This window comes from Lepidochelys olivacea, assembly GCF_965140295.1.
Source record: "Lepidochelys olivacea isolate rLepOli2 genome assembly, chromosome: 10".
NCBI lineage: Eukaryota > Metazoa > Chordata > Testudines > Cheloniidae > Lepidochelys > Lepidochelys olivacea.
Genome location: NC_140420.1, coordinates 29540685 through 29566365, shown reverse-complemented (window position 1 = coordinate 29566365; position 25681 = coordinate 29540685). Strand labels below are relative to the sequence as shown.

The window sequence follows — 25681 nt, the reverse complement described above, 5'->3', positions numbered from 1 at the left end:
TTCTCTCCCTCTCTCTCTTTTAATTCATATGAAATGTAACTGTGGCTGTTGCCATTACATAGTCAAACTTACGGGCCCTACAGCACTGCCCAGTCGAGGTCATAATAATAAACATAAGATCAGGAGCTTCAGCTTCATTAAACTTCACAAATAACTTTAGGGAGGCTGTCACCGTGCCCCAGTGGGTCACAACTGAGAAGACCAAATTTTAGGTCAAGCTGCTGAGAAATAGGGCAGACACACCCCAAAACTGGTGGTTATTCTTCCATAAGATATACCAATCCAGCAAGAAAAGTAAACTTTTGTCTTACTACACTGCTAACAAGAAATCATTAATGCCGCCTCCTTAAGTATTCCAGTCCTGGATTCAACACCCAGACACTAGACTTAATGATGAGTGGTTATTTAAAACCAATTTAATCAAACAAAGGGTTCTTCTGATTCCAAAGGACTAGCTACATGCCCAATATATAATTCAGATCTTACGCAATAATCACGCGGTTGCCAATCCTTTAGTATCTAATATCTAAAGGTTTATTTATAAACAGAAAGAAAGGTGAGAGTTAAAATTGGTTAAAGGAATCAAATACGTATAATAATTGCAAGGTTCTTGGATCAGGCTTATAGCAGTGATGGAATAAACTGCTGGCTTGTTAAGTCTCTGGTTACTCCCAAGTGATTTGGAAGGTCCTCAATCCTGTGGTTAGAGTGCTGCCATTAGTATAAGTACATAGTCCAGAGATCAGAGCAGGAAAGAGGCAAAATGGAGGTGTTTCCAGGGCCATTTATAGTTTCTGCCATGTGGAGGGAAACCCATTGTTTCAAACAAAGCCCTCAGTCCAGTTTGTGGAACAATACAGGTAACAAGACGGAGTTTGGAGTCACATGGGCAAGTCTCATGTCCATGCGTGCTTTGCTGAGTGATAGCAGGGGCCATTACCCATACTCTAGTTAGAACGTTCGCATCAGGTGTGGATGAGCATCTTCCATGGTCCATTGTGAATTAACTGTTCCTTGATGGGCCAGTCAACTTGAATAGTTCCTTCACAATGTGCTGGCTAAAAGGCTTGTGGGTGTTACCAAATGAGCAAACACATTTGAAGTACAGCTACATGGTCAATATTCATAACTTGAGATACAAAAATGATACATGCATACAAATAGGATAATCATATTCAGCGAATCATAACTTTTCCATAGGCACCTTATTTGACACACTTTGTACAAGATTTGTTGGGATTATATAACAGTGGTAGCAACAATGATCTGCGTGGTCATCTTTTAATCACAAAGTCACAGAGACAAGCAAAGTTGCTGTGGGTTTTTTGTTTTTAAAAATATTATAACTATTTCTTTTCTTTTGTTAACACATTTGAAAAATGCCTTAAGCTAAGCAAAGTTAATAATTATTTTGGGAGTGTAACTCCAGCCAAATCAGCAGGTTCTATAAAATGTAGGCTAAAACCTTAAGTACTAAGTAAATAACAAAATATTCACATGAGGGACCCTTTTCCATTGCATTTGCAATAGAGACTTTTTCCTCCCTTTCAAATTAGCCTGTTTTACAGCTTAGTTTAAACAGAGTGAGCCTAGTTTATAAAAGGTTTGATTCTGTACCACAAGGGGTTTGGCCACAGACTTGGCTCTGAAGAGGGAAATATACAAAATGTGTGTAAAATAGACAAAAATACCTAAATATCAGTGTATAAACGTATTTAGGTGCTTAAAGATACAGATGGTGGGATTTTCAAAATTGCCTTAGTAAGAGAGAGCCTATCACTTACTGCGGTATAACTTATGTCGCTTGGGGTGTGAAGAAGCCACCTTCCTGAGTGATGTAAGTTATACCAACCTAAGCACCGGTGCATGCAGCAGTATTTTGGCGCGAGAGCTTCTCCTACTGACATATCTACAGGAGTTAGGTTCTTATCTCACTTAGGTGCCTTTGTAAATCCCATTAGGCACATATCTGTATCTGTAGGTGCCTAAATACCATTTTAAATCTGTCCATAAGTGATTTAGGCACTTAGGAACTTTAGTCCGATTGACTTTCAATGAGACATAGGCTCCTAAGTCACTTTGAAAATGGGAGCTAGGCTCCTAAGTCATGTAGGTGCTTTTGAAAATGTTACCCTTTGGTTGGTTTGAGTTTAGATGATGGACTTCTTTAAAATAAGAGAGAAAAAGGTAGGTCAAGTAATATTTTTTTTATTGGACCAACATCTGTTGGTGGAAGGTACAAGCTTTCAGTCTATACAGAGCTCTTCTTCACGTTTGAGGAAGGAAGCAGAGTGTCTGAGCTAAATACCAGGAGGGACACATGTTGGAGGAAATCACTTGAAATGAAGTGAGCAAACTGAGTGTTAGATTGTTATACATAAAGTGCTTGAAGTGGGGCAATTAAGGGTAGCAGGCAGTGTGGTGTGTTACAAATTGTAGTGAGCCATAACACCGGTGTCCCTAAAGTCCATGGTTTTTGGTGTCTAGCAGAATTATGAATTTAAGTTTCCAGGCTCACCTTTTGAAAGTGTTATGTAGGTTTCCTTTGAGGACAAGTATTGAAAGATCAGATATGGAGTGTGGCCTTGTGAAAAGTGTTGTTCACAGGTGTTAGGATGTTTTTGAGTTTTATTATTTTTCTGTATGAATTCATTCAAGAGCGTAGTGGTCTGGTTTCACCCACAAAGCTGCTGTTGGAGCATTTGATGCACTGGATGAGGAACCCCACATGTGATAAGCATGCATGGGACACATGAATTCTGAAAGATGTGTTGATGGTGGTATTCATCATCATAGCAGTGGAGATACATTTGCATATTTTCTATCTATTGTTCTGGGAGGATCAGGTGTCTGTTTGAGTTGGTGTGTCCTGGTCTATGGGGAGCTTGCTTTTGCTGACGAGCTTCAGGGTGTTGTTTGAAGGCCAGAAAAGGAAGTTTGGGAAAGATTTCTTGCAGGATGTGGTTGTCATCAAATATGAGTTGTAATTGTTTAATGGGTTTCAGAGTATAGGTTCTAGTCTTTGGAGCAAATTTGGTGTTAGCTGGGTGCCTGGCTGTAGATAATAGATTTTTGGATATGTCTAGGATGATTGTTGGATCTGTGGAGGTAAGTGTGGTAATTAATCGGTGTCTTTTTATATAGATGTTTGTGTGGTTCTATTGTTTAAGCTTGTGATAACCAAGAAGTTGATCCAGGTGAGGAAGTGTTTTGGAGAGATATATCTCTCAGATATATCACTGGTTTTGCAGTGCATTTTTTCCAGAAATTCTTCAAGGTGGCCCAGGAAGAGGTTGGCATATTGGGGAGTCCTCCTAGTACACATGGCTGTTGCTAGGGATTGGACAAAGTGTTTATTGTTAAATGTAAATTGTTATGGGTGGAGATGAAAAATCTGAGTTTGATGTTTTTTGGGTGACTTTCTGAGCATTATGCATTATCTTGTAGGTATTTGAGGCAGGCAGCGAGGCTGCCATGGTGAGGAATGTTGGTGTATAGGGAGATGACATGCATGGTGGCAAGGATAGTGTTCAGGTGGAGGTTGTCAATGTTGTGGAGTTTCTGGAGGAAGAAGGTAGTGTCTTTGTGTGGTGAGTGATTTAAGGATGATTTTTATGAGTCCTCCTGATCTTTCAGTAAGAGTGCCATGATCAAGTATGTCGGGTCTGTCGGGATTCCCTTGTTTGTGTATCTTGGGGAGCATGTAGTAGGTTCCTGAGGTGGATCCGTGGCTTGTAGAGCTTTTCTTGGATTTGTTTGGGGAAGGATTTGATGCTATCTTTAAATTCCTGTGTGAATTATGGTCTGAAGTTGTCTTTGAGTTCTTTATCATAGGTGGTGTCAAAGAGTTGTCTGCTGGCCTCATCGATGCAGCCATCAGGATTAAGGACTATGATAATGCACCTGTTGTCTGAAGGTTTGATTGCTATCTGGTGGTTGGATTTCAGAGACTGTATAGCTATCCTCTTGGTGGCAGAAAGACTGTGGCGGATGTAATGTTTGTTGAGGATTTTACAGTCTGTGGTTTTATTCCCGAAGGAATTGTTGCAATAATCCAGTGTGTGGTTTTCCTCTTCTGAGGGGTATCCACTAAGAGATTTTTTTCTTATGGCTGTCAGTGGGGATGGGGTGGTTATAGGTAGTGGTGTCTCTGTAATTAAAGAATTCCTTGACGAGGAGCTGGCAGAAGAATTCATCTATTTCTCCATGTATTAGTATTTTATCAGGTTCTGTGGCGAGGCAGAATTCAGTCCCTTGGAGAGTATAGATACTTCAGTTCTGGTTTGGGGTAGTCTTAATAAGTTGATGATGTTGGGGTTTTGTGGTAGTGTCCATGTGTTGAGTAATAGGGTTTTGGTTTTTCCTGGAGATGGTGGGCTGGCTGTTGGTTGTGGAGTTGTTGTAGTAGGTTTCGTTTTTTGGTTTTGCATTGGGTGGCTGTCATGGGATTTTTTTGATAGTTGTTTTGGATTTCCTGCATGATCTCCAGGAAGGTTTCCTGGTTGGGGGGGGGTGTCTTTTTTTTTTTTTTTTTCTTCTTCCAGTGTGTGGGAGCACATCATGATTCTTGTCAAAGGTGGTGCCTTTTTGGAGTATACAAGGTGCAGGAGATGGTTCTACAATTTTTCTGAGGTCCTTTTGAAGAGCTCTTCAGCATATTTGGAATTGTGTATAGTGGCACTTAAAAGAAGTGCACTATATGATCTGTATTTGAGAGCAAATGGCCACATTTTTCCACACAGTGGCAGATTAAGAGAAGGGGGAGAGAAAACGATTGTTGCTCATTAGTATGTTATATCAAAAAAGTATGACTGAAAGTTATATGGGATGCTATAACATTGTTAGCCAGTGGAAAGAGATGTCACTTAAAGGCTGTTCCTGAAACCAAAAAACCCTGCATCTTCTTTCTTCTTAAACAGTTTGTTTTATGAGGGTAGTACGTTTCTTCTTTATCCCACTGCTGAATCCTGATCGAATAATATTTTGTTCAGCCCTGGTCAGTAAGTTAGGGGGTAATAACATGAAGTATCACATGTTAGGCAAACCACCCACATGTCTCTGGGTAGCAAACAGGTTGCATTACTCGGTTAGTCAAGGTAGTTATGATGGCATTGGGCCTGGGCGTGGGTAAATGATCATCCTGTGCTTCCTCACTCATCACCCACCAACAGAAAACATTAAGCAAACAATACGGTAGCTGAGAGCACATCAAAATGTTACTAGCGTGCATGATTTTAATTTCCTTGTGCCTCAGGGTGAAGTTGATATGGCTCAGTTTGGGGTTTAGCAGGCTCTGCAATACTTAAGGCAAGTCTCTGCTGAACAGCAGACTATCCATCGCTGAGTCTAAATCAGAAAGATTAAAAACCCATGTGAGTGCAAACCTGGTGGTTTATGAGGGGAAACAATGAAGGTTCCCATATTAAGTTATAAACACACTGACCTTTTTGTGAAAACAAGCAGCTTTGCTTGTAGAAAGGCATTTTAACGGGCACACATAACTAATTCACCATTCACAATACCAAGTTCATTCATTAGCCATCAGTCAAGCTCTTAAAACACTTTAGAACCATTTAACTTTTAGGGGATGGTTTGGTTCCATTTTATTTAAACGTGTGTATATCTTTCTGATTGCCCCTCCATCAGTTCCAATTATTCTAATTCTGCTTGTCCTTTTACAGCTACTACATTTTAATTTCATTCGCAGGGTCACTGCTAGCACTGAGCCCTAAAATTTTATAATGTCTCTACTAATAGTAACAAAACCAAATTGCAACATTAGCAGGAGTAGTGAAATGATTATATGTCCCACTTTTACTAGGACACTGATGGTTTTTCATATGGTACACTGGGAACACTCTCAGAATGTATGAAATATCCCAATTCCTAATTTAATCAACCAACACCTTTTTTTTAAAATTAGCTACAAAATGTTTGCTCAAGATATATTGCAGGATTGAGCGGACTTTACACTGTGTTTACCAGGAACAAATAGTCTAGTGGAATAAGTGTTGAATGTGATGAACAGTGTTTGGAGTGAAGAGAAAAGTCAAATAAATGTAGACCCCATCAACCCTGTTCTTTTTCTTACAGTGAATGTTAACAACACTTATGCAGTGTCTCATGATAAACTCATTCAGAACAATGATACTTGCTAAAATCCTCCACTCTCATAAACATGCATGTGTCACGTCTGAGTCAGAAACTGATAATAGTGAGACCAGTGCATTTTTTTAAAGTATACTTTTTGGCAACTGAGTTATCCATTACTTTAGTGAAAATTGCCAAGGATTTTCTTTTATCTGGATAACCACCAGAAATCAACAGAAAGGGCTTTGGTTTATTGTCTTTTCTAAAGAAAGATACTTCTGCCCCCTAGTACAGGGCTGCAATTAGCGCTGTATCCGAGTGCAAGTCATAGTGTAGGATTTAAACTTACTAATGGACATTAAGAGACATGGACTCTACCAGCTGAGCCACATGAAAAGAAAAATCTTCAGATGGTGTAAATGAGCACACAGGCTTTGGCTTGTAATATTTAAAATTAACAGAAGTATCAGTCAATGCTCATAATAGATATAACCATAAAACAAATTTAAGTCCCTCTCTTTTTATAATATAATTGAAGGACATACCTTAACAATTAGAAGTGTGCATCACCTACTCATTAGCTCTGTCCATCCACTGTAGTAGGCATTGTTTTTCATTTAGCTAAGGGAGAGTTTGGTTTGGTTTACAAGAATCATCTACATCTTACACTTCTTTGGCTATCTTTTAAATCTGCCAATACTGTTAAAATTAAGATACCATAATAGCTGTTGAAATCATGATAATTAGAACAGTTACAGCACTGAGGATCAGAAAAGGAAAAAAAGGTTGTCCTTGACAAGTAATGAGCTTTGGGGAATGCTTTTTCAAAATTCTTGCCTCTATCGGTTTGTGTCACTTACTGTAATACTATTTTATGAGTGCTGTGGTCTTGAAATTTCCCAGTTACCCGAGATGGAAATAAAACAAATAAAAGATTAAATTGAAAATATTAACTTTATCAGTATGATTGAAACTGAGTTGTTCCTGTACCTTGTTGTGAAATGGCAGCGGGGAACTGGTTATAGAATATCGTTTTTTCACGTTCAGGACATGGGTATGAATCTAGCCCTTCTGCTGCATGATAGGGAGATAACACCTGTTGAAGTCAATCTGGTCCGTAGTGGCTAGTGACTGTTGCCACCTGATAGTCTTGGGTGGCTCATGTGGAATGAGTTGTGGCCTCAGAGCTACTTCCTAACAAAACAGTGACCAAGCCTACAACCCTTTGGACTGACTCTCCATAGTAGTTTTCAATGAAAGTAACCCAGTGGAGAGAATATTAGACCCTCATCTTTAGGTTTTTTCTCAAATGTATTGCAGTAATGACCCAGCGAGTGCTCAGGCTTATAACCTTGGCTTGGCTTTTGACATTCTCTGGGTCAGAAGTAATTTTCTCTTCTGTTAGGGGACTCTATACCACTTGTCACTAATTCCAAATTTACTTTAATGAAGCAGGCTTATGAAAGAAAGGAAGGGCAGGTTAGGTGGGAGACAGACTGATTCTGATCTAGTTTACCTGAAAATAAGTAAGGAATAGAAGCATTTAAATTTGCCAATTCAACCAAAAAATCATATTTTTGCACATATCTGTATATCAGCTATAGAGCTGGCTAAGAAATTACAAAATATGAATTTTTGAAGAGACAAATAGTCTATGGGGGGGAAAAAACATACAAGTCCCTTTTTTTTTTCCAAACCTACTAATCAGGGCTTAAATCAGTGGTGCTAACCCAAGTTAAAGTTTGAGCAGAATAAATGAAAAATAGACAAGAAAACCTCACCACAGATTGACTATGGTACAAATACTATGTGAACTAGAAATTTTGTTACAAGTAGTTTACTCCTGGGAGAATTCTGCACCAGAAAAAATTAAAAAATCTGTGCACAATATTTTAAAATTCTGCAAATTTTATTTGTCAAACTAATACTATATAATCACACCAGTTTTGGTTATTTTGGTAATTTAGCATACATACAGCAGGTATGTCTGTAACAATACAGATGCACACAATTTTTCCCCCAGGAGTAGAGTGACAGAAACCCCTACGATAGCCCAGTGCCTCTTTCTCTACCCCCTGCCCCCTAGAGCCCAGCTATGGAGCCCTCCCTTGCCCAAACATTCACTCCCCTTGCCCACCCAGAGCCCAGCTGCAGGACTCCTGGCCCAGATGCTCACTCCCTCTATCCCCCCTCTCCCCCGCCCCCAAGCCCAGGGATCCAGAGGGAGAAACAGCCTGATGATGGGTCCCAGACTTGTGCGGAGTTTCCCGCATGCCACCACCTTCTTCCTTCAGGGTATGCTGGGAACTGCTGCTGCTGGAAACCCTCCAGCTCCCTCCTCTCCCTGGGCCTTGTCTTACATTTGGGAGCTGGACTTTTCTGGGTCCAGCAGCCCTTAGTGGCGGCCAACATTTCTGCAGCCCATTTTTGCGGGGGCGGAGGAACTTCTGCACACGCTACATTAATTTCTGCAAAATCCCCCAGAATTTCCCTGCGCCTACAGCAGAACTACAGAGTTTTGCTTGTCTCTATGCCCTTGTTCTAGGTTGTAGTTGCTTCCTTCTGCAAGAGCCATCGTGATGTCTAAATCTGAGCCACTAACAGAAGTCAGTGGAAGCTTTTAGGACTAGGGTTGACTTTGACCAGCCATATTTGTCCAAGAAATATCCTTCCATCCACTCTGTGTGTGTGTGTGGGGGGGGGGGGGGGGGCGGGGGGGTGTCTTTAAAATTGAATGTGGCATCTTACTACTTTGATTAAATGGTATAATGTATACCAAGTGGCTTTTCATTACTAAGCAATTCAGCCAAAGGTTTCAACTTAAATGTTTAAATGCAATCGTTACATTAAGGTACAGCCATCATTTGTGTATTCTTCATTGCTTTTTTTAATAGTCTTTTTTTTTAGAAAAGGTATTAGATACTCCTCAAACTGAGAGGCTTTCCCCCCACCTCCTTTTAAGTTTTCAAACTGGAGAACATTTGAGATTTAAAGTATTTGGTTTTTATGCTCAGAATTTTAATGTTTGTTGTTCATCAAAAAATAATAAAAAAATGATAAAATAAGGTGTTCTCGAAAGGTTACACATGAAACTTTATTTTTTCTTTGGCAAGAATAAAAGAGAATAGCTACAGTCTGAGGTATGAAAAAGTATGATTATGAATCACTCAAATAAGAGCAAATATAAATAAAACCATCTGTGTGTAGTCCAATGAGAGTAACAAAAATTAATGCAAAATCTAATCATGTGGGCAAGTTCACCATCTCGTTATCTATGGTGTGTGTGTGTGTGTGTTTGCACCCACACACACACACATACATATATATAAACAAACCCTTATTTAAAGTGTCAAGATTATTAATTCATGAATTCTGAAATAATGTCATTCCCAATACAAAGGAGAAAATTCCTATGTAGAATACCAGGAAGCTATCTGTAAATTGTTAGAAAATTTTGAGTTATTATAAAGATACACTGAGTCTTACACCAGTATAAATCATGATTGACTCAGTTAAGTTATAACAATGTAAAACTTGTGTAAGTCAGAGGAGTATCAAACCCATTGTGCCTGAAGAAAGATATTAAATAAAACACTATGTAATTATTTTTCTCTTTTAATTATATATATATTGTGGTAGCTCTGTAAATTCAGATGAAGTCTTTCTCATTTACTATAAACCTACTCACTTCACTGAGATGATAATGCTTAACACTGATGTAGTACTTTACATCTTTGGACTGTGAGTAAATGATGGTTTCTTTTCCCATGTGGTGAAAATTTACTTCTGTGCAGAGGGTACAACATAAGGTCCATATGTTACCTATGCGCTCAAAATCTGGCCTGCATGGGTCATAGATCTTGTGTTGTCTCTCTGGTGTTACAGAACGTGGCCCAGTATTTGGATGAGTGCACAGAAGTTGAGGGGCTGACTGCCCATTTAAATTCTTATTTGGGTGCACAAAGTATTTTTGTATGAAATATACCATTTATAAACATCACTGGATACCGTAAATAACCCTAATTATGCTCTCATACCTGTCAGTAGGAAGCCACCTTACTCATTTGTAGGGTCCTACCAAATTCACGGCCATGAAAAACACATCATGGACCATGAAATCTGGTCTCCCCCTGTGAAATCTGGTCTTTTGTGTGCTTTTACCCTATACTATAGATTTCATGGGGGAGACCAACATTTCTCAAATTGGGGGACCTGACCCTAAAGGGAGTTGCAGGGGGTTTGCAAGGTTATTTTAGTGGGGTTATGGTATTGCTACCCTCCTGTGCTGCCTTCAGAGCTGGGTGGCTGGAGAGCGGTGGCTCTTGGCTGGGCACCCAGCTCTGAAGGCAGCGCCCTGCTGGCAGCAGTGCTGAAGTCAGGATGGCAATACCATACCATGCCACTCTTACTCCTGACTTCAGAGCTGGGCAGCCAGAGAGTGGCGGCTGCTGACTGAGGGCCAGCTCTACAGGCAGTAGCGAAGAAATAAAGGTGGCAATACCACACTGTGCCATCCTTCCTTCTGTGCTGCTGCCGGTGGTGGCTCTGCCTTCAGAGCTGGGCTCCCAGCCAGCAGCTGCTGCTCTCCAGCTGTCCAGCTCTGAAGGCAGCACGTTGCCTGCAGCGGTGCAGAAGTAAGGGTAGCAGTACCACAACACCACCTACAATAATAATAACATCCCCCCCCATAACTTCTTTTTGGGTCAGGACCCCTACAATTACAACATCACGAAATTTCAGATTTAAATAGCTGAAATAATGAAATTCATGATTTTTAAATTCCTATGGCTCTGAAATTGACCACAATGGACCATGAATTTGGTAGGGCCCTAATTATTTGCATGGGATATCTATCCATAGGTAGCCACACAGGGAGGAGAGTAGCCTTGTTTTTGTCTGTTCTTAATATACCAGTCACCACAGCTGAGGCAGCATGGAAGAGGGATGTATGTTGTGCCAGACTTTTTCCTTCACCTCTGGAACAAGGTCAAGCCATGAACAAATTGTGATACTGGATGTGTCTACATAGCAATGTAAGTCTAGGGTTAGTGGGACTCAAGTCAGCTGACCCATGTCAGGGAACCCTGTGTTCTACATTGCATTTTAACCTGAGGTGAAAGATTTTTTTGACCTGTTCTTGAGCCTAAGGCCCTGGCATCCACACTGCAGTGCATAGACTCAAGTCAAAATAACCATCCCAGAGTACATAGTGCTGTCCGCCCGCCCCAGAGTTGACTCTCTAGCCCTATGAATGTATTTAACTGTGGGAAAACTTTATTGCCAACCCTGTTTCCTAACTGTGATGGTGCTATTGATGGGACTCGAGTGCCCATAAGCAGCACACGAGTACACAAACTGCATAATTAGCTCCTTTGGTGGCTGTCCCAGGAGAATGAACGCAGTTTGAGAAGGTTTTATATTGAACTACCATCTAATCTGAGAATTGGGCTCTTCATCTCCAGGCTGAGTCACATTGGCAGGATAATGCCCATGTGTACCTGTTCTGAGGATAATTAGGGCATCAGTCTCCAAGACTGTCAAACTATTAAAATTTGCAATTCTTAACATTTAAAATGGGTTGTTCAATAAAGGTGTTTTGGTTGTGTTTTTTTTAGTTATTTTTGTCTGTTCTGAAGGCTGACATAAAATGTCAGTTTCAGAGGAAACACTCACACTCACCCCATCCCTGGCTGTGGAGCAGGGCTTGGGGTGCAGTGTGCTCCCACACCACATGGAGATCCTTTATCCCTGACCCCGCTGCACCCTGGTCAGCAGGGATAAGGGATTCCTGGGAACCTGTGAGGAAGTTTTGGGCTGGCTCTCACTCACCCTCCTCACAGCGTATGCTGTCCAGGTGCCCCTGCACAAACAGCTCCAAGAAGGGTAAGGAAGGCGTGGAAGCAAGGGACAGAGAGTGGAGTGAGGACCAACCGGCTGGCCTGCAAGGACCGTGAGCAGCAGAGTTCCTGGCTCAGCATGGCTAGGGGAGGGAAGAACCCCAACATCCTGATGGCTGGGAGCCATCTCCCGCCTGTCAGGTTTGCTCTGTGCTTTCGGCAAGCACCATGCAGCAGTGAGAAGGAGCCAGAGCAGGAACGGAAGTGCACTTGGCCAGGCAGTATTGGCGCTTCCATCTGCTGTGCTGGCTGCCTGCTGTGCTGCTGCTCTGCCAGCGGGAACTTTGGAATAATCTGGTGGGCTTCCAGGACCGGAGTCAAGCTGGGGCCACGTGCACACAGGAAAGAAATAGGGCTTGGATCCTAAATCCCATCTTAACATGGGCTTGGGCCCTCCGGCCCTGCAAGGTCCTAGGACCCTAGGTCCAAGCCCTAGGCGAGCAAAATTGGTGTGTGGACGCAAGGGGGGTTAGGCTTGAGCCCGGGCTTAGATTGCTTCATGGACATACCCACTGAGTCCGAGTGCTCTGCTCCTGAGGCAGCACTCATTGCCATTAGTTCAAAGCAGATTTGAAGTTGCCAATCCAGCCCTAAGGGATTTTACACAAGATTGGCAAAAACTTTTGCCCTGTGGCTTTTAATCAGCATTTACAAAAATGCGTTACTTAGGATATGTGTAGAAGGAGATTTATTAAGTATACACAACTCTGAAGAAACTATGACTTGGTTTCTGCTCTATTACACTGATGTAAATCTGGAATTATACAGAAACTAGGCAGAATTTGAATGTTTGAATGTATATAGTCCATCCTACTGTCTTTCTTCTATTAAGGCTTGACCCAAAGCTCATTGAAGTCAATGGAAAGATTCCTAATGCCTTTAATGAGCTTTGATTCAAATCTCTAATTATTCTGTTGACTTTAATTTACTCTTCTCAGATCTTGGAAGATTTGCAGTTACATTGAGATCTTTGGTTACATACTATAGGGTGAAGTTCTGACTGCATTGAAGACAAGCAAGAATAACCCTGCTTCTCAGTTACACAAATTGGAAAGGTTGCAGATTGCTAGTATCGAGGTTGCTAGTATCCCATCAGCAGTCGCTTTTTAGGTAGTTTCGTCATGAAGTCTTAATTTGGGCTTTGTCTACACATGGAAGCTAATTCAGATTAAGGTAGGGTCTGAATTAAAAGAAGAGTAGCTATTCCCTGTGTGGACACTCTTATTGTGAAAGTGAAATAAGATGTTGTTCTAAAATAATTCTCCATGTAGACAAGCCCTTACATTTTTGTAGGTAGAATAGTTATTATTTTTTTTGTCAGTACATTTGATTATTTCTACCTTGAGATCGCAGGTTTATGTTGGACTTTTTGGGGTTTTTTGTTTGTATAATCATTAAAATGTTTAAACTTCACACTTAGCTCACTCATCAGGGAAGTTTTTGCAGTTTCACTGAGTTACAACATTTATTATTCTCTGCAAGGAACTTTAAAGTTTCTAACATCTGCTTTATAGCAGTTTTGCTTTTTAAGTTCTATTTAAGCATTTCATGTGTTCAATCATTTATGCTAGGAGGAAAATACTAACTTTCCAGACATTACTAAAACTTCAACAATATTATGTATGTTGCTGATGGCTGAACCATACTTGATATTCCAATACCTATTTGTGGCTTTTTATGTCCCTTTTAAATTAAAAGCAGAACTTGTAAGACTTAGCCCAATATCACTAGTTTGGTAGGTGGCACTAGGCTTCTATTACTTCCTTTCCTAATGGTTCTGCTTCCAGAACTGTTCAAATTTTGTGTTTTAGCTTGAGCTGATAACCACAGATTATAGGCCTTGGACTGATTGCTTTGCACCATTACAAATGTTACAGGAAGAGAAGAACATGCTACGTTTAGAGGAGCTATTACCAGAAAGTTGTAAATTACAGTATTCAAAGTTGTAAATTCCTTGTTCAGTTTACATTAGACATCAAAATATTCTCTTAACCTTTAGAATTACATTTATTTTTGTACTCGTCATTATAATCAATCCATGAATTTCTTTTCCAATTGAAATCTAGTTTTTTTTCTTTCTCACTTAAACACATCTTGGTGTTCATATGATTAGCTATTAAAAACACTGCAAGATCTACCATGCAGTTAAAAATGCAATTTTTGTACTCAACCTGTTTCTTATTTACTCTTTGAAGAATCTGCTGACAAGGGGAATCTCAATGTCTGACTAAGGTATGACCAGCCAATGACTTATTGCCTCTTTACACATGAAAATTCATTCAGCATTTTGAAGACTTAACATGAAATTTTGGATCCACCCAAGTCAGTGGGAGTTTTGCCATTGACTTCAGTGGGTCTAGGATTTCACCTAAGCAGGGTTATCACTTGCTAGAAAGATACTTTACTTTATCCTAACAGGTTTACATGTAATGGCCTGTGGATGGTCTAATGTGGAGACTGGAGACTTTCTCACCCTGACTTCCAGTTCCATGTTGTTCTGTAAGGTTTTGCTTAAAACTTCAAAGCGCTATACAAACTTTAAATAACCCTTGCAAAACCCCTTTGAGTGCCATTATTCCAGTTTTACAGAATGAAGCATAGACATTGACTTAGTCAAGGTGCGAGATGCTGTTATCTTCAAAGCTGGAGGGAGTCAGTGCCATAATCTTGCCTTTAATTCTATTCCACATGCATACAATTCTCTCTGTGTTACAATGCTTGCGGAGTGACATCTGTTCAGAATTGGCTTCCTTTTCTATTGATACCTTTTTTTTCTGCCATTTGTGTTAGGCTGAAACGCACTATTACACATTACCACTATCTACCTCATTTAATATCTTATGTACCTTCATGAACTTACTCTGCAAAGTACCTTTTCTTGCCAAGCTATATAGATTTATTTTTCTTAAGTATACAATTTTAAAATTACCCTCAGGGCTCATATCATTTATGGTTAGATTGCACCGTTTTTTATCCAGTTCCAAGCGATGGAGCATTTTTCATATGACACTGACAGCAATGAACACAGGACTCAAAGTGCTATCTTACCAGAGAATTGCATACGCTTGTAATAACTGCCTGCAACAAAATTCTCCTCTTGCTGTTATTCATTGGAGTGTTCTGGTAGGATTTTCAATTGCTTCCTCACTTTGTTTGCATTTATATTTTTATGAAAAAAGAGGTATCTTCCATTATTTCAGGCCTCGTGCAGTTCAAACATCAATGTGCTTAAAAAAGGATGAATAACTGTAGTTAAAACTAAAGCTGAAATACAAATCTTCAGTTTGCTTACAGTTCTGCAAGAAGTCTGCATTCAAACAGCAGTTGTTCTGAGCAGAAGGTGGCATGTAATTGCAGTTTTGATTCGAAACCACATTCCATGTGCAATTATTTTAGTTATAAAATGTCTGGCAATGACAGTCATTCAGCATGCACATTAAAAGCAAAGTCTTCCTGAATAAAACAAGTCTTTATACTTGGATTGCCCCAGATAGGCACAGCCCTGGGTCAGGTCAGTGCAGAGCACAATGCTCTAGGAAGAGCTTAGGGAAGTGTTGTGTCTGGAAATACATGGCAATAAATGGAACATATCAATCTTTTATCGTGTAAGTAGAGCCCTGCAACAGAATTTTGCAAGTGGCTAAAGCCAAGAGAAATTGCTTATGAAAACAAGATGATGCTCTGGGGTGTACCAGTGTGGAGCTAGAGAATTATTATGTAGGTTAGTAAAGATGATTTTAGCCAGAGAAGCTTCTGCAGCCATTTGTATCCCATGTACGTTGCTGATTGTCCCCTGCAATGAAATATTCTTTCTTTGAGGCAAGTCTCCATTGTATGACAATGTATCTGTATATAAAAATATTACCATGTTTTACACCAATGGCCCCAAACCCTATTGTAAAATTGTTGCATGGAAAGGGGTAGAGTTTCTGAGCATCTGCACAGTATATTTTAATTTTTTTTTCTAAAAAGTCTTCAGCCGTGAAACTTTGGGGATTGGGGGGAAAAGATGGACCCTAACCAAAATGCTGAATCCAAATACCCCAAACATTTTGCAGTTTAGGGGTTGGATCCAAATTTTGTACCCCAGGGTCATCTCTAGGGGAAAAAAAAGAGTGGCTAGGTATTGTGGAATGGCCAGTGTTGGGGTGTTAATGTTCCTTTAATGACAAGGTCACAAATAGTTGTAAATTATCCCAATCATGGCCATACAGACAGCATTTGAAGTTCAATAAGTAACTTTCCAATATTCGTATTACTGTCACTAATGTCAGGATAATTATGGCTGTGTTTGATTGAGTGTCTTATGAACATTTTATTCTGAAGCCAAAGGACGAGATGAGTAAAGTTGTTTGTGTGTAAATGTTTGCAGAATCAGCCCCATGGTCTTGAAGATTAGGATTTTAAACTATTTGAACAAGTTAGGCACTTAAAAAGTCAGTGGAAGCTGGCTTCTAACTGATTTATGCCTTTGAAAATCTCCCCCATACAACACTTTGGGATCCTTGAGAATGACAGATAGTATTAAAATGTACTGTACTGTTATTACCATCATACTGATGGGTATCTGACCAGAGTCCCAGGGAAGCCAACTGAGGTCACTCAATTCGGTGAACTGCAAAGAATGGGGCAAACAATCCCACAAGCTGGTGGATATTCCAATACTTAGATTTACCAAACCAGCTTCTATACTACTTCAGTGGTTACCCAGAAGTCAATAACACAGTTCCCTTAAAATAACCCAGCCTCAGACCTTAACCTAGACACCCAAGTCAAATATGATGAGGATTTCTGAAAATCTTATTCATCATATAAAAAAGGTTCTACCCATCCCAAAGGATCAGACACATTACCTCCCAGGTAAATGAATATTCTAGATCTTGCCCAAATACACACTTACAGCCGCTTCTTATTAACTAAACTAAAATCTATTACAAAAGAAAAGAAAGAGGGAGAGTATAGGTTAAAAGATCAGTATACATCCAGACTTAAGTACAATCTTGAGATTCAGATTCATAGTAGAGATGGTGAACTTTGTAGATGCAACGAGTTCTTTCAGAAATAGTTCACAGGTTATAGTCCAATGTTTGTATTCAGGGCAGTCCAGTCAGCGCTGGGATCTTAGTCCTTATGGCTTAGGCTTCCCCTGCATGGAGCCTCAAGCAGATCTGAGATGACAAGATCAGGACCTAAGCCATTTTTTATACAGTTTCAGGTCCTGTTCCACTTGGAAACAGGTACTTTGGATTTCGCAGTCTGATGGTATGGTTGTAATGTCACAAATTCAGGGCCATCACCAGGGAAGGGCTAGAAGGGTCTCAATCAAAACGCTGGGTCTGAACATTTGCAAATGTAGGGGAAGTTTAGTTACGGATCTGAATCTGAATTTTGCAGCACAGGGCCGTACCTAATGATGGCTTACAGTACAAGCATCAAGTAAGAAGAAATCTCAGCTGCAAAAGAGGCAAGGTTTGTGTAAGCAAGAGCTGGTCCAAAAATGGTGCGGGTAAAAAATTAATGAAAATTTTCATTTCCATCTTTCATTGAAATTTAAGTTTCAGCAGAGCTTTCTGACCAGCTAAAGAGTAAACAAAGATCTGTGATGCTTAGCAAAAATCCAAAGGACAGGATACAGTTTGTGAGAGAGAGAGAGACAACATCAGAGCAAAAGGCCATTTTTATCCCTGGAATATGTGTATATTTTCTAGGGAGGACTGACAATTTTCTGTCAAACTGTTTTTCAGCTGAAAACTGGGTTTTCAATGAAATAAACATTTTCACAAAATGTGTCCACTTTCCACAGAAAACTTCCTGTTTTTGTCAAAGACCTTTTGCCTGAAATTTTGGATTTTGGCTGAAAATTTGGTGGGTTCCAAAGCCAAAATTTTCTGTTGGATGGGAAAAAAATGATCACCTCTCGTAATTCCTTTCTATACGAAACTGATCTGAGGCCCAATCCTGTGTGGGTCTGAAGCCTCCTGCAAGGACCTGAGAACACTTAACTACCACTGGAATCTCAGGAGACGCCCTACAGCTCACAGGGTCAGGCCTTTAGAGGCAGAGAGCTTTATAGCCTTATTTTTCTCTTGTGAGGCTTCATGCTTATGCTGGGGAATGTAAGATGACAAGTGACCTGGTTTGAATCCTTTCTGAGCTCCCACTCAGTGCACTGAAGACAGACTGTACTGTATTGTATGCTGCCTTGACTTATGTGAAACATCGTTTTCTGGAGCTGCATATTGATGCCATTATAGACAGCAACTTTGCGTTTCAGAGGACTCTGCATGTTACCAAAAGGGCAGCAGGTGTTACTTAGACTAAATTGACCTTGAAATTGATTTCTTTATTTTATGACTTACTGAGGGGAGATTAATACTTTTTTTTCTCCCTGCAGTCTCAAACAATTTACATGGTAATAGAAGGCATAGTCAGTCAAATAAATTGCTGGAAGTGGTAGTGTTCCAAGGGGGAAAAAAGTATGGGTCTGTCTTGCATTGATTTCTTAGCCTCAGGGAGAGCTCGGATTTTTAACACCTGGGAAGAGAGAGACAAAATTTATTCCTCATATTAAAGGCAGAAGAATGGATGGCTGTGTCTGGGGGCTGACATTTACATTGAATTTTCTTTTGGAGGGGTGTGGGGAAGGATGTGTCCTGTATAAGCATCTCAGTGAGCATTTTAATGGTGTTTCCTGACTGATGTAAAGGCAGATGGGTAGCGAAGGAAATCGTACATGACATCTGGAAAGAGAGGCTGATTGGTAGACAGCATAGCTGCCCAGTGCAACACAGACTAGGCCCTGATAAAAATGTGGGAGTGGCTGGTGTGATTCCATCTTCAAATACGAGGCAGAAACCATCACAAAATAGAAATGAGTAAGGGAATAATGGGGACAGGAGAGGCATTGCCTGGAAGAGGTGCTGATAAGGTCACAGTATACTCTGTATAGTGAGAAGAAAAAACTGGGGTTATCCTTTTGTTATGTAGGGTCAAACACATGGCTGTAGGCTCAATTTCCTGTAAGAATCCAGGTCAAACAAGAATATATAGTATTCACATATAAATGACATGTAAATAGCATAATATTTGACCAATCCTGGTTGTAGGTGAGGCATTATTTACATTGGCTCCTGACTCCTATGAACATGTCTGAAAGTGGTCCTGTTGACCCATGACTAGAACAGTAGCTTGTTTCAGATATGGATGGTACTACATGGCACTGTGTACAGGGAAATGGTTTATATGTGGAATTTATTATGATCATCCTGCGGGGGATGGAAGGAAAGCTTGTCTACCAAAAGCCACAACTATATATTCTTACTGCAGGGGACGGGTGGAGTCAGCTGCTGAGAATCAGTAATTGTCTCTATCTACTTCAAAAGGAATCGGAGAGAGGGGATCGAGAGAAAAATGAAGGATATTTCTTGACCAGGGACCTGGAACTAGGGTCAAGCCCTAGTGCTGTTGGGCATACTCAGGGTAGCCTACCACATTTTCCCTTATCTGTTTTTGAGAATATTGTTTATTACCCTTCAGGGCAAAGGGACTGTTTGGGGAGAATTGGGTACCTACAATAGATAGCCACTGCCTGGAGGGCCTCACCGGTTTTATTTTCTGGCTCTGCATGCCCAGCCTTATCACTACTAACATATGTAAAAACACATAAGGCACAGCAGTCTTCCAAGGATGTGTATTATGCTCATGATCTTGCGCTATCTCTCTCTCTATATAAATACAGAGATATATATAATTGTGATGGGGCAAGGCCAGATGGCTACAGTAAAGTAGTGGGAGATAGATATATCAGCTACAGGCTAAACAAATCCCTGTTACCAGGATAAGGAAGTGGCAGCTGCTCCAGGTCAGTTAAGACACCTGGGGCCAATTAAGATCTTTCCAGAAGGCAGGGAAGACAGCTAGGTTGATTGGGACACCTGAAGCCAATCAGGGGCTGTCTGAAACTAATTAAAAGCCTCCCAGTTAGTCAGGTTGGTGTGTGTCGGGAGCTGTAGGAGGAAGCTGTGCTGTTGGGTAAACTGAGCAGTATAAACTAAAATAGGCAGAAGGAAGGAGGCCCTGAGGTAAGGGTGAAGGAGATACTGAGGAAGTGGGGGGCTGCTGTGGGGAAGTGGCCCAGGGAATTGTATGTGTCCTGTTTCCAAAAGGTCAGCTACCATAGCTGATACTATTAAGGTTCCTAGGCTGGAGCCCAGAGTAGAGGGTGAGCCAGGGCTCCTCCTTCCCCCTCTGAATTAATCAGTGATACTGGGAGACAACAGAGACTGTGCAAGGGAAAGTAGCCTCTTCTTACCTCCCTTGCTGGCTTATGATGAAAATGGCTCAGTAGGCTGTGACCCTTGCCTCTAGAAAGAGAAGGGCTACATGGAGGGTCACAGTGAGCCTCTGAGGCTAGTGAAATCCGCCAGGAAGTGCGGGACCCCGAGAGACAAGGACAGAGCTTTGTCACAATAATATATATAAATCATTTATGCAACATCAGTCCAAACATTTTTATTATCTTAATTCGTTCATGTTTCACAGATCTGTACAGTAATTTGAGATACACTATGTAAAATAAATGGCATCTACATTGTGTAAGATATAGGCTACAATGACACAATATTGTTGTGAAACTCATGTATTTTCTATTTGGAAAAGCACAGAATGAGCTAAGTGAAATCTGTTTTCTTTGTTAGCTCTGTCAATCTGCTTCTTTTGGGGAGTTTACCACTTACAACACACTTGCAAAATGGTTGTCCTATGATCTCTAAATTTTAGAGTTCTGAAACTATAAAATAAGGTCAACCATGCAATCTGCTGCAGGATTGCTCCATAAAGAAATGAAGAAAGCTAATTAGAAGGGAGGGAGATGCTGAATTTCAATAGATGGGTATATGTTATACAGTGTGTGTGTGTGTGTGTGTGTGTGTTCAAATGAGGTAGAACCTATGTACTTAACAAAGGAGTGAGGATAAAAGGTGAGTGGCAGGGTAGCTGGATGGAGACATTGAGTAATGTAAGGTAGAACAGATAATAAATGACAGGATAAGATGTTGAGTGATTGAAAGCAGGGAGGGGGGTTAAGGGTCAATAAATGCGAAGAAAACATCAGAAAGGAACGTACATCAGTGGTAAAGAACCAAGTAGCTGGCACAGAAGCAAGTTTTTCATTAAATCCTGGAGTTTGGGGGGATATGAAATAGGTGATATGCTGGTTTTCAGGTGTTTTATTGAGGTTGGAATCTTAGAAAATCTGTTAGCCATAATCTCCTTGTTTACATCCATCATGGCTGTGAGAAATATAATGAAACAGACTGCAGGACTTAGTCTCCAGTCCTGTTTGGTGTTCTTGGGAGTAGTCAGGCTCCTTTCCCTGTTTCGTAACTTTATAGCTGGAGACGTTGTACAAAGTGTAAACAATATATAAACTGACTGGGATGCACACAGATTCTTAATAATATGGCTACAGACTGCCAACTAGCATGCTGGCTCTAGAGAGAGGAAGACTATAATACAGTAATTGGATAAAGTGTATTCTTGCATACCTTGATATTTAAATGGTGAAGTGTTAAGAATGGTGAGAATGTTCTTGATTCCATTGGCCATGTTGACTCTTCTACCCATAAATTCTGCAAGGCTCCAGGAGCAAAACTGCATTTATTTCTAGGTGCCTTTCCTCCAAGCGATTTCTTCCAACTTCACAAACATTAATGAATTAAACCGCTATTGAGATAAGGAAGTGGATTGTCTTCATTTTACTGGTGGGAAAACTGGGACACGAAGTGAAATGATCCAAGGTCACCTAGTGAAGCAATGGAACTAGAAACAAACGTCCCCCTGTACTGTGCTCCATCCACTAAACCATGCTACATTCTTCTATAAATACAAGATCGCTTGTTATTGTTTAGTTATTTTGGTCTACTTCAAAACTTCGTAATTTATATGAGAAGTTCTCTGTGGAATGAAAAGCTTAATATCTTTTCAAGACCCAGTAGGTCTCGTCTTCACTGGGCCCACACCAGTTTCAGCTCATCAGACTTTCATTCCTGAACATTTAAACTGGCTGCACCACTTCACTTCAGCATGCTACCTAATCTTACTGACAGGAAACTAGCCCCTGAAGGTCTGACTCAAAATATCAGTACAAGTGTGCAGGCATTGCTAATAATAAAAGAACAGATCAGAATTACAATATGCAAACCATTTTCTAATGCTTCACTGCAAAAAATAAATGAATACCTAAATTGATTAACCCCTTGGTTTCTGGAATTAGTGCATATTTAGAAACTTCAGTACGTCTAGTAATCTATCTAAGGAACTTACATGGCCCCCATTACTATAGTTTCTTAGCGCCTCACAATCATTAATGTATTCATCCTCACAGCACTCTGATGAGATAGGGAAGGGCTATTATTCCCTTTTCCAGACCAGGGACTGAAGCACAGAGATGCTAAGTGACTCACTCAAGGTGATACAGGAAGGTGAAGTGGGGAATTGAACCCAGAGAACATTCTCTTCCTCCCTTTCCACATTTTAGGTTACTCCAAGAGCCAGTGTAGTCCCTAATATATCTTAGAGCAGCACCAGGGGTTGCTGTAACTTGTGGTAGCCTTACGTGCTTGCCTGTGGGCTGCTCTACTGCACCAAATTGCTAGAGTGTAGTTCTGGCCATTCCTATTCCCACCCTGAGCATACCCCAAAGCTAAGGGCTGTAGGGAGGCATACACTATCCCAGTGTGCTTGGGGTGTTCCTCTGGGGTCATTCTGCCCCCTTCATACCATGGAGACATAAAGCGATTACAGTGGGGACCAGGCTCCGAGCCAAGAAATCTAGTGATTCTGGACAAAATTTGCAAGTGCCAGGTAAGGTGATGTAATTTAGATTCACTTGCACTCCTTCAGGTAGAGCTGAACTCCCTTAGAATCAGTTAGATTCACTTAAGCCTATATACACCTATTGAACGAGGAGTCTGTTCACATAATTTATGTGCCTGGAAGAAGGTGTGTGTTAAAGTAGGATTCCTCTCTTATAGAACTGTCATTTTATGTCCCACAAGCTTTTACCATATCACTACATTTTTATGTGCATCTGTAACACCGACAGACCCTAGTTGTTGAACTGGGGACGTCTGGAGCTTAGCGCATGAGCCTTTACCGCATGAGCTAAAGGTGTGTGGGTTACACATCCCCATCAGTTCACATGCTGAATTATTTACTTGCATTAAGTTACACCTTTTGACCTTCCTGTAAGTTGCTTTTCTTGTTGTACTTGTCACTTCTAGCAGCACAGCGCTAGAGCGTGGACCCTAGTAAGGCAAATTCAGAAGTTATATACAACAGGGAGAGGAAATGGGTCAGATGGTATCTAATGAGGCATAGAGGGACACTATGATATAATTTTGTGGGTAGGTGAAAAATGGGTAAGTTACAACTCATAATTAGAACAGGTGGAAAAATTAGTACTTTTTGTGTAAAGTTTAAAAAAAGAAGTCACTTACTGTGTCCTGGAAGATAGTGATGTGGAGGTAACTTTGTTCTGAACCATTCTCATTGGGATGAGACACGACTCCTCAAATTGGAATAAATATAAGGATTGAGAGTATTTTATTTTAGTTTTATGGTCACACATTGTCTTCAGCATCATAAGTAAAACAAATTAGTTTGCACAATATTCTTTGCAACTAATTTAAGTGCAAACTTTGAGTTATGAGTTAATTATGAATACAAAATTAATACAGGTTTTAGTACTAATATAATACTATATCAATACATCACATGATAGAGGATTATATGGTTTTGTTACTAGCCTGGGATTCAGGAAACCATGGTTCAATTTCTTGTTCTGCCACAGACTTCGTGTGAGACCTTGGGAAAATCACTTAGTCTCTCTGTTCCCCATCTGTACAATTGAGATAGTGGTACTGCCTTGCCTCACAGAGATGTCATGACGATGGCTATATTTTTTTTAAAAGGCACTGAGATACTAAGGTAATGTGAGCCATACAAGTACCTAAAATGAATAGGTATGGCTATAACTGAAATTAATAGTATTTATCAATAGCTTCTTCCCTGAGCGTGGGTTCTGAGCTCTGCTTTGCAATGTACTTTTTGCTGATTTTAATTTTTGTTAAGTAAAATACTAAATATTCTGTTTAATCTCTTTCCCTCCCTGCCTCTTTTCAGGACTATAAATCTGACAATGTGGCTTTGGCTTCCAGTGCCAGGAACAGTCCTCAAGGTCCAGTAAGTAAAAGCATTTTGCTGTACAGATTGCATTCTTCTCTAGAGTGCTTCAGCTATCAATCACTGGAAGCGATTTTACCTGAGACAGATCTTACTGCTCTTGAAGTAACTGTGTTTGAGTTTGCTAAATGTTCTCAAATACTTGAATATATGGTATTAGCAAACATTTGATCTGCTCACCAAACTGAGGATGGTTGACTTGAATCACTGAAATCTGAGTTCATTAGCGATCCAGCAAATCCATCTTCTATGTTAGTGCTTGCATTGCATTAGCAGACTGATTTAGGGTGAGGCAGTGTCTGACTCCTGGGGAAAGAGAGAGAAGTTGTGTACAACAGCAGCCTTTGCAGTTTCTTGAATGCCAAGGATTGCTCCTGACTAGTAGCATCTCCACCATAAAGGGGTGGGCCCAGGGGTAAGGAAGAGGTCCAGCTACATGGCTTTACCACCAGCCATGAGAGATGGCCAGGCTCATAAAGAAGAACATGCTACCCTTTCCAGTATGGTGGTACAGTGGCTGTGCTCCCTCAGATCTCCATGAGTGATTGTGTGTCCTGGTGATATTCCCACTGCACCAAATGTGCAGGGCTGTGCCTTTTGAGGCACAGTGAGCCATTATTCTTAGTTACTAAATCAGGTTTAACAATGTAGCATGAATAGTAACAGACAGATAATACCAGTCAGAGAACAGTCAAGTCACGTGGTAAGGAAATTAATATTTTGTTATACCTGTGCAGCTCATATAAAGTAAAATTCCTCTGGTTTCAGTGGCTTATTCATACATGTATGTGTATATATAAAATCATTTAAACTTGGTAATGGATGAAGCTGAAAAAGGGGTTAGGTGTAAATAATTGTAGAGCTGCTCAGATTATTTCATTACGTGATTTTGTTCTAAAATCATGAACACCAAACCACTAGATTATCAGACACTACCCTTCTTCCTCAAAGTCCTGGGATGTCAAGAAGGTTGACTCATTGCTTCCATAATATAGTGACTTAATTTTTGAAGAAATGTCATTCCTGAACTGAGCCTAATACTCATTTCTGGAAGTGATGTATTCTATCAAAGCCACGGTTAGCCAGAAATGGGTGAACACATTTATAGAGGTATTTGTACTGCTCTATCAAGCAATTTGCAGAACAAAGACAACTGAAACAGATTAACCGTCACACTTCAGTGCTGCTATTACAGACTTTTCTAACTAGAACTTCTAAAGTGTATTATACCAATGTCATATCCACATAATGTTTAGTGAACTACTACAGAATCTTTGTGTTCACATTTTGTAAGAATGTCTGTGCTAGACAACTGGGGCTATGCTCTGATTTGAATTATAGTGCTGTAAAATACAGCACAACTCCATTGGATCTGGGGGAGTCACTTTGTATTCACACCACTGTAAGACAGGCTGGAATCTTGACTCAGGAGGGGACTACTGTGTTGCAGT

The 25681-nt window shown here is 40.4% G+C and overlaps 1 protein-coding gene across 16 annotated transcripts in view; it reads left to right on the top strand.

Moving 5' to 3' along the window:
• Nucleotides 1-25681, top strand: part of RBFOX1 (RNA binding fox-1 homolog 1) — a 2420635-nt gene that overhangs the window by 369147 nt on the left and 2025807 nt on the right. For all 16 annotated transcript variants that reach the window (XM_084641955.1, XM_084641975.1, XM_084641956.1 and 13 more), the window contains exon 2: nucleotides 24171-24230. In XM_084641955.1, the coding sequence (XP_084498081.1) occupies nucleotides 24171-24230 (60 nt within the window). The remainder of the gene's footprint in view (nucleotides 1-24170; nucleotides 24231-25681) is intronic.